Source organism: Gorilla gorilla, chromosome 19 (genome assembly GCF_029281585.2).
Source record: "Gorilla gorilla gorilla isolate KB3781 chromosome 19, NHGRI_mGorGor1-v2.1_pri, whole genome shotgun sequence".
Classification (NCBI taxonomy): domain Eukaryota; kingdom Metazoa; phylum Chordata; class Mammalia; order Primates; family Hominidae; genus Gorilla; species Gorilla gorilla.
The window spans coordinates 57,427,148-57,439,467 of record NC_073243.2 but is presented as its reverse complement, the minus strand read 5'-3'; the positions used below and the strand labels follow the sequence as shown (position 1 = coordinate 57,439,467).

The 12,320-nt window shown below is 38.2% G+C and overlaps 1 protein-coding gene across 1 annotated transcript in view; it reads left to right on the top strand.

Annotated features, from left to right (window-relative positions):
- The first annotated feature begins 492 nt into the window (after positions 1–492).
- ITGA1 (integrin subunit alpha 1) overlaps positions 493–12,320 on the top strand; it is a 167,636-nt gene continuing 155,808 nt past the window's right edge. The window contains exon 1 of the mRNA XM_019013336.4: positions 493–1,006. Within this exon, the coding sequence (XP_018868881.2) occupies positions 946–1,006 (61 nt within the window). The 5' untranslated portion in view covers positions 493–945. The remainder of the gene's footprint in view (positions 1,007–12,320) is intronic.

Genomic DNA, 12,320 nt, shown 5'->3' with positions numbered 1-12,320 from the left:
CCTAATTCACTTAAACAAAATAGCCCACACACATTCCATTTCCAAGGAGGCTGCTTTTCTTCTTCTCTTCCCTTCTCGCTCTCCCTCTTACTGTTTTTCCTCCGTCTTGCTTCTCCTTTTCTCCCCTTATCCTAGTTAACTCAAAGAAAAGCTTATCTGCAACCACCCTTTAACCACGAATTACCATAAACGAAGCAACCCCCCCACCCCCCATAAGCGAAAGCAAAGCCCTCAGTGGAGCCTGTTGGGGTGGTGGGGACGCCCCCTTTCGTGCAAAACGACTTCACGGTGAATTTCAAGTGCCCGCAGGGGATGGAAGGGGGGATTCCAGATCCTCGCATTTTCACAGACGGCCTAATCCCTCTGCGCAATGGACCCGGGAAAGCTGCCTTCCGTTAAGGGCGCCCAGGCACTGTCAAAGCGCCCTCCCTGCCCGGGCCGGGAGAAGTAAGGGGTGTGAAGGCGGAGCCACTGGACTGGCGACACCCTCCCGAAGGTCCAGCCCTTACCCGCCTTCCTACCACCTTAGGGGATTTGGCCCGGAGAACGAGATCACCCTCTCAATGAAAGGCAGATGTCCCTTTAAGGTTTGCTTCTACAGCCCGTGGACTTTAGCCTAAACACGGACCCGCGAAGCTGGCTTTATTTGTCCATGTCTCAGACACAGCCTGGGAAGCTGCCAGTGAGATTTCAGAGACCAAGAGCGCGAAGGGGCGGGCGATGTGGCAATCCGTCTGGGATGTGAAAAGCGTGGAGCGCATTTAGAGGCATTCGACGAAAACACAGGAAATCACTCCTCTCCCGCTCCTGGGCGCCGCTGCCACTGGGGCAGAGGACTGGGAACCGCGGCGACGGGCTAAGTGGCCCAGCCAGAGAGCGCAGCTCCCGCGCCCGGTCCTGCCCTGCGAACCAGCGCGGCCCCCTGGCGCTGAGGCTGCTCCGGCCATGGCCCCTCGGCCCCGCGCCCGCCCAGGGGTCGCTGTCGCCTGCTGCTGGCTCCTCACTGGTGAGCGACTCGCTTTTCTCTGAGCATCTCCTGCTCGCGGGCTTGGGGCTTGGAGCGGGGAGGGAGGTCCTCAGAGCCATGGGCCAGATAGGAAGAGAGAGCGCCCATCTACTTTCGGGCATTCCAGGTACTCAGGCCAGGCTACGGGGCAGGCAGGAGTTTCGCGTTCTGGTTTTGATATAAATTAGTTTTAGTGTCTCTCCAAAGTCCTTCACCCTAGGAGTAGGAGTGAGGCAGCACTGAAAACCTTACAAGGTAGAATTCACTTTTAAAATTAAAGTTGTTTTTACAATACACATTGTATATTAGGACTTTGCTGAATATTTCCTCCCCTCCACCCTTTTTTATGGCATGGGATGGGAGGTGATGCTTATAGGGCGCCTGATACATATGCAAAATTCCTACTCTCGGGTTGTTCCAGAGTGGACATTATTGAATTTTCTTGCTGTCTACTATTTAGGCTTTTTTCCCATGCAGAACAAGAAAAGGCAGGGATGCAAGACGAAACTGCCACTTGTTCCAAAATGATGTTTCTATGTCAGCATCCAAGAGGAGGGATATTTTGAAACGTAGAAAGGAATGGTGAACATTTTCTCTGTAAATATCACAGTGCAGTCTACTTTTAAGATGCAAAATATAGTATTGTTATTTGTACATAAATGTGTATTTTTAAGGAGGGGACTTAAAAACATAGTGGAAATGCAAAGTTGTATCCAATTTAGAAAAAGCTTGAAATACAGCATTTTCTAAGATTTTCCCAATAATGAACTCATGGTCAGATCTTTTTTACCAGTTACTGATTGGGGTGGGGGAAAGTTGAAATGGTGAAAAATGGAAGAAGGTGGGGGGAAAGTGTATCGATAGAATCTCTGTGTGAAAGAAAATCACCTTATTAATGGGTTAATTAACAGCTGGCTTTAACATATCATTGATATTCAATTGTTCAGTGTTTTTACTGCTGGCATAGTTATTAGTACTAGTTAATTTAGCATGTTTACCATTAAAAACAGGGTAGAGCCAGCTAGTTTAGACCTGCCTTAGATGGCCAAGCATTGTTAAGTTTTATGAAGATGATTTAGAAGTTGATTATCAGCAAGCAGAGCTTTTTTCAGAAGGGAGGTGATGTAAAGAGAGTTAATAATTAGCTACTGGCTTTTCATCCAAACATTTCCCACTACTCAGGAAATGTCCAATAATCCAAACAGTGGTAACTGCTGAACAGCATTATAGCCAGTGAGTGGTTTAACTTACCAGCTACTGCCACTACTTTGTACACATATTTGACCTATGATTCTTCTCCAACTCAAATTTTTTTAGATTGTATTTTGTTGTTTTTGTACAAAATCTGAATACAGTAGTTTACTATCCAAGTTGTACTTTTTCATTCTACCAAATAAGCAGTCTCTAGAGTAGAAATGATGAAATGAGGTTTGCGTATCCTCTGAAAAGACAGGAGTGAAACTTGAAGTAACAGAGAAGTTTAACAAGTTACAATTTCATATATATGTTGGTGAAATATACATTGGTGAATCCAGGAAGAGACTTAAAATATTTAGAACCCTTTTGTGCACTATATTTATGCCCATTTCGCAACACATGAGGGATCTGAAATTGGACTGCTTTCCCATCAGTCATTATATTCTGTAGGCTCTTCTTTAGCAATCTCTTTCAGATTTGGAAACTTCTTATCAATTCAGAGTCCGTTTGTAACCTGGGGACTCATCACCATACTTATCCATGCACACTACTGTAGAGCTTATCTTTCTGTCTTCAATTTGAACCCAACTTCCAGTCTACCCTCCTAATACATCATTTTCACTATATCTGTTTTTAGTCAAAAATCTTTGGTGGTTCTTTGTTGCCTTTAAGATAAAATCCAAAATTCTCAACTGACTGCCCTAATCCAACACCCTCTCTCTATCTCCTACTACTCCTATGTCAGTTTCTTATTGCTGTTGTAACAACTTGCCATAGATCACCAGCTTAAAACAACATAAATTTACTATTGTACAGTTCTGTAGGTCAGAAGTATCACTGGGCTAGAATCAAGATGTCACCAGGGCTGCATTTCTTCTGGAGGTTCTAGGGGAAAATCAGTTTCCCTGTTTTCACCAGCCTCTGGCCACCACCTGCATTCTTGGCCTGTGGCCCCTTTCTCCATCTTCAACCGAGCAGGGTAGAATCTTCAGATCTTCCCCCATGACTCTGCTTTATCATCACATCTCCTTCTCAGACTCTGACCCTACTACCTTCCTAAAGATCCTTGTAATTACAATGTGCCTACCAGAATAATCTCCTCATCTCAAGATCTTTAATTTAATTACATCTTCCAAGTCCCTTTTACCATCTAAGATAACATATTCACAGGTTCCAGGCATTAGGTCATGGATATCTTTGGGAGACCATTATTCTGCCTACCACAACCCATAAGCATAAACTGTCCACTATAGCCAATCACTTTTCTTTACTTTCTCCATAAACCTCATGTTCATTTTGCCACTGAAGATATGATCTTGTTTTATACATCGAGAAAAGAACTCCACCTTTCCATCCTACCACCCTCTGACATCTAAATAAACTCTCTACAGCCTTCAAAACTGGGTTTACATCAGAACAAGTCACCAGCATCCCAATAAACTTCCCATTTGATTTAGACTGTCTTATATTAGCTCCTTACAATGTTTACTAAAATGATTCATCAAAAAGATGTCCTTCCTTATGTCCAAAGGATTGTTATTTTATGTATGTCAAAGTCTCAGCATAAACTAATGTCACATATAAAGGATTTAACTGAAGACAGTTTCATAAAGTGACAGTTTAGAGAGGCCTTAAAGGAACAAGAAAAGAGGGTGGAGCATCTAGCGCAAGCAACAGTGGGGAAAAAAGAACCTGAAGCAAGGTGAGAAGAAAAACCATGACCATTCCTAGGCCTGAGGAGGTGGCAGTGTTAGTTTGATTATGAACTCTAGTTATGGGAGGGTGGCCATTAGACTGGAGTTGTGGTCATAAAAAGGAATGCAGCTAGTGACAAAATTGAAGCCCAGCAGAGAAGGAGTAAGGAAAATAAATATACCTCCTTTCCTCCCACCCTGATGTCTTGCCCAGCCTTCCCATTGGCCATACCCAAATGGCAAGATCCAACCTTCCAGAGAACAAAGGGCAAGACAATCAATAACAGAATAGCTAGCACAACTTAACCCTGAAATGTATTATGTGCAAGGCACTGTGCCAAGGGCTTTGCATGTATTATTTCATTTAATCTAAAAAATTAAGTTTACTAATTGATCACAAGCAGTCACAGATTTCTTTGTTTTTTTTTTCACTCCCTCAGCTTCAGTTGATTAGCCTTGAAAAAAAGAAAAAATTAAAACTTTATAACTATTATCAATATTTTAGAGATGAGGAAATCAAAATACAGTATTAAGAAGTTAATTTCATTTGTCCAAAGTTGAAGAACTAATGACAAATCTACTCAATTCATATCTCTGACCTCAAATTAAATGCTCTAAAATAATATGCTATATTGGCTGCCTAAAGATAAGTTCATTCTCTCTTGCTCACTCCTCTAAATGTGAAATACAAACATAGTTGTCTAAAAGACTTGGATAAAGACCTAATTAATGATACAAGTCAATCTTTTATTTCCATGATTTTTAGGTGTACAGCATTAAGTGTAACTCAAGTAAGACTACTATTTCTCGTTATTAAGAATATAAATATAGAATTACCCCTAATTAAACTATATGTCTCTCTTCCCTAGAAACATTTTGGTTGGCCTAGAGGCAAGGGTCTTCTTTTCACAGGCAAGATTTCCTATTCAAAATGAAATCCAGTGAGGAGATGGGAGATGGCTGAATATGGGGAGGAAGTCAGCCACCTATTCAAAACAAAGAATGACTCCCAATGGCAGACAATGTACTGTCAGGAATTGCTGAAGATGGTGAAAATTGTCTTACTCATTGTGATGTTTGTAAAGGCAGCACTGAATTCACGGGATTTTTGTTTGTTTAGTAAACAGGCAATGAGAGTAACCATGAGACACATATATATGCTATACTAGTTTAACTATTTCTCTTCCCTCCTGTCATAACACTTACCCAGCTATTTTGAAGCATGAGCTCTTGGGCCACAGCTTATCACTGATGTTCTGACTTCAGTAGATAGATGCTCCTCTAACATGTTCCTCCACTTCCAACCCAGTAAACTTCCCACTAGATTTAGAACTTGCTGAATTTCCACGTCTTAACATATTTTAGTAGAATAAAGTAGCTCATGTTTAAAATATATTTAGAAAAGTTGGGGACTAAAATGCTATTCTTTACCTACACTTCTGTTGTGTGAAATACAAAATAGTGTACTCAAATTCATGTTAAGAAACTGAGATGAAAGATATTTTGAAACTGTTGCCACAGTGCTAAAGTCAGAATAGATTGCCTATTCAGAGCAGTCTGTGACTGGAGAATTGTATTCGCCCTCAAAGCAAGTACAGTAGAGTATCAAGAGATGCAAATGACTGCATATATTTCTATCTTCAAGATTATTGAGCTGCTTTCAGCTCCTTTATTATGCCAGCTACTCTAAAGTCTCCTTGGGGACTTTGCGTAAGTAGTTACTCCCACTGCTACTGATCTCAATCCCTGAATAAACGTCATTTCCAAGAGATACCCTGAAGTAGATTGGACCCTACCTTAGGACATGTGTATCCCAGCACCTTTGCTTCTATTATATAATGCACCATGGTATTATAATTAACTATCTAATTGCCTGTCTTTCCAGCTTGCTGTGTGCTCTGTGAGGGTAGGATCTTTAACCATAACACCCAGAAATAATAGGCACTTTTTAATTGAATGAATCACAAAAGAATTGACTATTGACAAACTCAGAAAATACTTAAGGGATCAGATTGTCCCTTTATTACATACCTCTGCCTTATTTTATTATACCTCCGCCTGAAATATTTCTGTATACCCAAATTTATAAATAATGGAATGGAAGACACCATCAATTGAAAGATGCACCATTATTTTATGTACCACTAAAAAAGACAAGCCACTCCCAATCCAAATATAATTGCTAGATTGTTAGATAGTTCCTAGTTTCAGAGATGTCGAAATTGGGAAAATGTGCATCTGAAAATTACAATCAATAATATACAGTGTATGGTACTTTTTACCATGGTACTTTTCTATTTCTTTGGACACTTAAAAATTGTGTCATAAGATTTCGAAGAGGCTAGTATGTGAACCCCATCTAGATACAGAGATATAACATTGTTCCTCTCAGTTCTCTTCAAGTGCCAAGTTTATATCTGATTTAGGGGATAATTGCTCCTCTGGCACCAACAGCCTCACCAGATCCCCAAAACAGAGCTCCCTCCAAATGCTCTATCTTTAGAAGAGAGCTTCAGGAGAAAGGTGACAATAAAGTAATCATATAATGTTCCAGTTGCACAGGATTAATGACTCTAGCTTTGGCAAACTCTTAACTTTTTGTCATGTTGGTGGTAAGCTCCAGGGTTGTGTATATAGGAAGGAGACTGATTTTAATCAAAACTTTCCTATGATTTAAAAGGAAGATAAAAAAGTCAACTAAGTTTTAAAAGGAAATTAAAATGCATATGCTGGTTGGTGTTAAGAATTCACTTTACGTGTTAAAAAAAATCAATTTTATCCAAACAGGAGATCCCTATTAACAAGATAAGTAAGAGATCTGAAATGAGAAATCATTGTAATTCAAATATGCAAAGGAGTCGATACACATACTCTTTTTGTATGAATTATATGAGATCTCCTAAAATAAATGCAAATTCTTAAATTTAAATATAGCACCTAAATCACTTTAAAACATCAATAGTTAAGATGGTTTATATATTTTGCTACAAATCATATATCCTTACTACAAATTAAATGTACTTTCAAAATTATTTTATTAATTAGACTTTTATTTTACCAAATACTAAAGTCTAGAAATACATGGGTACTGGCCAATCCTTAAAAATATCTGTGTAACACATTTTACTTATAATATTTTTGGTGAAATGATCTTATGCTGTATAAGAATACATGCAAATAGAAATACACACACACACACACACACATGCACACACACACACACACTTCGGTTCATAGGATTTTGTTTATTTGGTAGGAGGTTTTGTATTATTTTGTGACAACTGCAAGTAAGCATTTTCCATCATGAGAAATTTAGATAGTGAGTGAGTACAAGTTCCTTAAAAAAAAAAACAAATAAAACAAACAAACAAAAAAAACCACTTTCCCTTTTACCCTTTTGTCTATATTAGCTAACTAATCCTCCCAGTCATCCACTTAGCTTTGCTGGTGGAGGTCACATGGGAACCTTTGCACAATCTGAGGTTTGCACATTCTCTCTAAATAAACAATTGCGTTTATCACTAGATATTCATAATTGGAGCTCTGGCTTCTTATTTTGTAAAGTTCACTTTCCAAACCATGTATAATAAAACTAATTGCCATTATGTGTTATTCTAAAATATTTTAAGAACTTTTCCTGGGGAAGATGTATTTTAAATTACCATTTTCTTACCTAAGCATGGCTATCTCAAATATTGAAATAGGCTTATACAAACTTAAGAGTAACCTTCTTTTTAAGTTTTTAGTAACATTATAAAACAGAATGTGATTTCCTAATTTTAGAATGTCAGTTACAGACAAGTTAAAAACTCTGAATTAAAGAAAAATTAATAACCATTAATTTTTGCATACTAAAAATATGAGTATGTGCCACTTGTTATGCTGTGTTCCAGGAGCACAAAGACAAATAAAAGGTAGTAAGTCTCTGCCTTTACTGGTGGAAGAGGTAGTAGACATGGAAAGACACAATGGTGGGAGAGGTTCCCAAGGTGCTTTATAAGGAATAACAAAAAGATTAGGTTTGTGTTGCAGGAAAGTAAGCCTTCCAAAATAAAATACAAGATGAAAACAAGAAAATTTATACAGCCCCGACTGTTTAAGGGTCACATGCTAAGCAGAGGGTATTAAAACAAGATTTCCATCTTTCAGGAGCCCATAATTCCATTTCATGTCATACAAACCATTTCTTTTATATTATTATAATAGGAAAGATAGTAATTCAACTCACCAATGAGGTCCATGAACCATTTCATTCAGTAGAGCTGAATAACATAAATAACATAAATAAATGTACCCCAAAGATTATCCATCAGTCAACTCTACCAAACCAGTTATTTTTCCAAGGCTGAATAATTATGATCATGTTAAAATGAGCTCTTGTCCCTTGTTTTGTCTGATCCAGTTTTCTAGCTTCAAGCCAGGCATTTTTAGAGCTCTATAATTTATTAATATCAAGTATCATAATATCACTAGGACCTCATAAGGATGGTCAAATGAGAGAGCAGGACAAATAACCTTATTTATCATTTAGAATGAAAAATAATTAGCTTTATTGCGGTCTGGGACTTATTTCAAGTTGGTAAAATCCATCCAGGAAAGACCATATTTGATGTCTGCCAATTCTTGGTCCACAAACAAGAAACTTTGAATCAGTCTTTCACCTCTGAAATGGGTCTTAGAAAAATCAGATTTGAAAGATAGCATGCAAAATTGAAAACAAATATGTTAGGATGAGATTATAGGTGTTGTTTAAACATTTAAAAAATATTACTGCAGCATAATTTTTAGTTAGAAATTTAATTATTGAATTCAATTCCCTCAATTCTTCAGTGAAATAAATTGGGTTCCAGAGAGACTGAGTACTGCCAAAAGTTACAGTAAAAACAATTGAAGAGTAAGAGCTACAATCCAGGATGCTTGACTTCTAGCCCAGTTCTCTTCTTGAGACACTGGAAGTGTCTCAAGAGCAACAAATTAAAAACTTTTGGAGGTAACAATACTTTTTTCCCCTTCTGGAGAGATTAATATAAATAAGACATTGTAGGGAAAATAGATATAATTAAAGTTACTGATATAAAGATTTATACTGATATAAAGTTACTGATATAAAGTTTTCTATTTTAAACAGCCAATACGTAAGTATAAAATTAGTATTTAAAGCAAAAGAGCTAAAAGCCCTGGTATTTTTCTCAATATTTTGCTCATTTGGAAAAAAATGAAAATAAATATATAACTACAGCAGTTTCTAAACTACCATTATTAAGTGAAATACAGTCAATAACAATATAAGTGCCTTAAGAAATGTCTTGAAATGTCTGTAATAATGTTAAAATAGCTGCCATACTTTACATTTGACTCACCTAGCTTATCATTAATATATGAGTGCCTACTATGTGCAAAGGACCTTTAAAAGGACAAAGGAGTATAAAGATAAATCCTTCCAGAGTTCAACAAAAAAGATACATGTTTCAATTAACATGGATTCAAGTTTACATGGTTTCAAGTTTGAGATAACATTTAAGCTGGACTTTAAAGATAGGCAGCACTAATGGAAGCAGGGATGAAAGGAAGTGACATTTTAAACAGAGAAGTTAGTATGAGTTAAGGTAGCAAACGAGAAAGTTCCTAGCATATGTAGGGAACAAAGGTTACTTTCAAGGTGGAATATAGGGTGCCCTGAGGGGAAAAGTGGGAAGTAAATTTGTAAGGCCAGTGCAAATTGGGATTGTAGAGAGGGATTGTAGACGTTAATTCATAGGGAATGGGAATCCAAAATGAATCAAAATAAAAATATAATGATTGGTCTAGAAATACTAAGCCATAAACAAAATCTGGATGAAAACGTCTAATAGTCAACTACAGGCTTAAATTACTAAGGAAAAAAAAAGTTCCCAACTATTGCACTTGTTTCACATAAAACAGTAATTCTATGAAAGATTTTATAGTATACTGAATTATGGAAGCACACTGGTATTTTTTAAAATGGCCCAAAGTGGTTTGCCTCATAACTTAAAAAAAATTTTTTTTAACCATGGATTTAAGAGTCAATAAGGGTTTTTCACAGGTTTCTAATGTACAGATAAATATATGTATATTTTTCTAAAGTAGAACATTAGATCTTTCTCTAAGAGTATAATGATGACCTAGGCTGGACAGAAGGAAAAAAAAACTATGTAGAAGAGAAAAGTATAATAATTTTAAGAGGTGATAAAAGAGCAGGAAAGGGACTAGTGCCTTTCAAATCCTGTAGGTTGGTTCCCAAGCTGTGGGTTTTTGTTTAGCTGGTAAAGGTGACAGTTGAGGGGAAGTGACAGTGGATAACAGCACATAATTTGCAGTGAAGGAGATGATTACAAACATTCATAATATAGGATGGTGGTAGTAGAAAGAGAGGGTATGGAGTTAAGCAGGCCTGAATTTCAATGCTAGTCATGTGATCTTGAAAACATTTCTTAACTTCCCCACAGTTGATTTTCTTCTATAAAATTAGGATAACAAATATTTACCTTATAGGGGAGAATTAGAGCATAGGAAAGAACTTGATAAACATTCAATACGTGATAGCTTTTCAATAAAAACCTTTTGTTAAGATCCCACTGTGTGCTTACCACTGTGATTCTGTGGCTTTTAATCTTTGGCAGACTATGGGAAAGATAAATTGTACTTAGAAAGATGATCAAGGAGCACTTCAAAGCCCCAGTTCAAAATTATCTCCTCATTCTCTCTCTCTCTCACAAATACACACACAAGCACACTTTCACCCTACCAATTAGGAATTTTAAGTTAACAAGATACTTTTTTTTTAAATACAGTGTCCTTTGGATAGGCAAATCACCTTCACACTTGAGTGTGATTAGTTCTTTGCTTAGTGAAAAGTTGCTGGGTTCTCTTGGAATTGGAAGAAGGCAATGTGAATTAGGAACTTCTTGAGGGTACTCAGTATGATAGGAAGGTGGGAAGAAGGAGGAAAGTAAGGGGAGACATAGAGAGCGAGAAACAAAGAGAAAAGAGGCCACAAATATTAATAAGTAGTGGTTCTTATTTGGACTTTCCCCTTGGAGGGGACCTTTCCGTCCCCTGATAATCTCTTAGGAAGATAATTGACACTTAAGTTTAAATTGTGAAGCCTGTCAGTTGAGAAAAATGTTGAGACAAGTCTCAATCATTTTAGGACGTTTATTTGCCAAAATTAAGGACGTGCGCGGGGAAGACAGGTCTATGCCTTTCTGGGAAGATGATTTTGAGGGCTCCAAATTTAAAGGGGAAAGGGTGGGATACTGAGAAATACAGTTTTCACGTGAGAGGGTAGCAGGGGGAAAATAGTCATTCATGCCTCTGTCTGGCTTAGTCAATCTGAATCTGCATTTTCACGTAAGATAACATACACAAATGGGGCAGGGGAACAATCAGATATGCATTTGTGTCAGGAGGGCAGAGGGGTGACTGTACCTGAAAACAGAAGCTATCTATTTACATTGCCATGGTAAATTTTAATAGAAACACTTTAGGGTAAAGATCTTGGCGCTGAGAATTTCCTTGTGGGCAAAATATGAGCGAGGTGTGTAGCTTTTCATCTGGTAGCCATCTCATTTAAAAACCAAGAGGCAAGGCAGTTTTGCGTGACCCAGTTCCCAGCTTAACTTTTCCCTTTGGCTTAATGAGTTTGGGGATCCGAGATTTATTTTCCTTTCACACACCTATGCCAAACTCAGATTCCTTCCTTTCATCCCTGTTTCATCTGTTCAGGCTGGTTAGTTCCCCTTTCCAATCCACACAGAGAAAGACAGAAAAGACAGTGAGAAGCTATGTGTGCAGGACTTCTCTGCCCTCCACTCCATCTCTCAAGAAACTTTTAGATTCTTTTGTTTTTTCTATTCATCGGTCTCTTAAAGAGGCAATCCCACTTCTCCATTTCCACTTCCTAATAAAGAATGCTAAGTAACTTAAGGATTTTCTTTAAATTATGTAGCTATTCAATCAGGGTCAGTCCTAGTTAATAGTTTTTCCCCACTTCCCATAGCCTCGGCTTTTAGCTTAGCTTTGGCAGTGAAGATCTGGCCCTAAGCTCTTGCGACCCAACCCCCAACCTAAACATTTCACAGGCTACTGGGCTGCGGAAAGCTGAGGCTGCCAACTTTGGAGCCTAGGATTCCCAGGACATCAGGTCAAGCAACTGAGAGGTCCACCCAGGGGTAAATTCCACACATAGTTTCTTCTCTCTTGGGACCAGCGCTTTAACATCTGGGTTAATCAGATCGTGCAGACACGGTAACTAGGCGCAGAAAACAGCTGGACACGTTGCTGGGAGCCCAGACAGAACGTGACCAGTAGTTCTCAGAAACCGCTTCTAAATACCAGGTCCAACAGGCTTGTAGCGTCCGAGTGCGGATAAGGCAAGAGCAAAAACGAGCATAGTTTGGGCC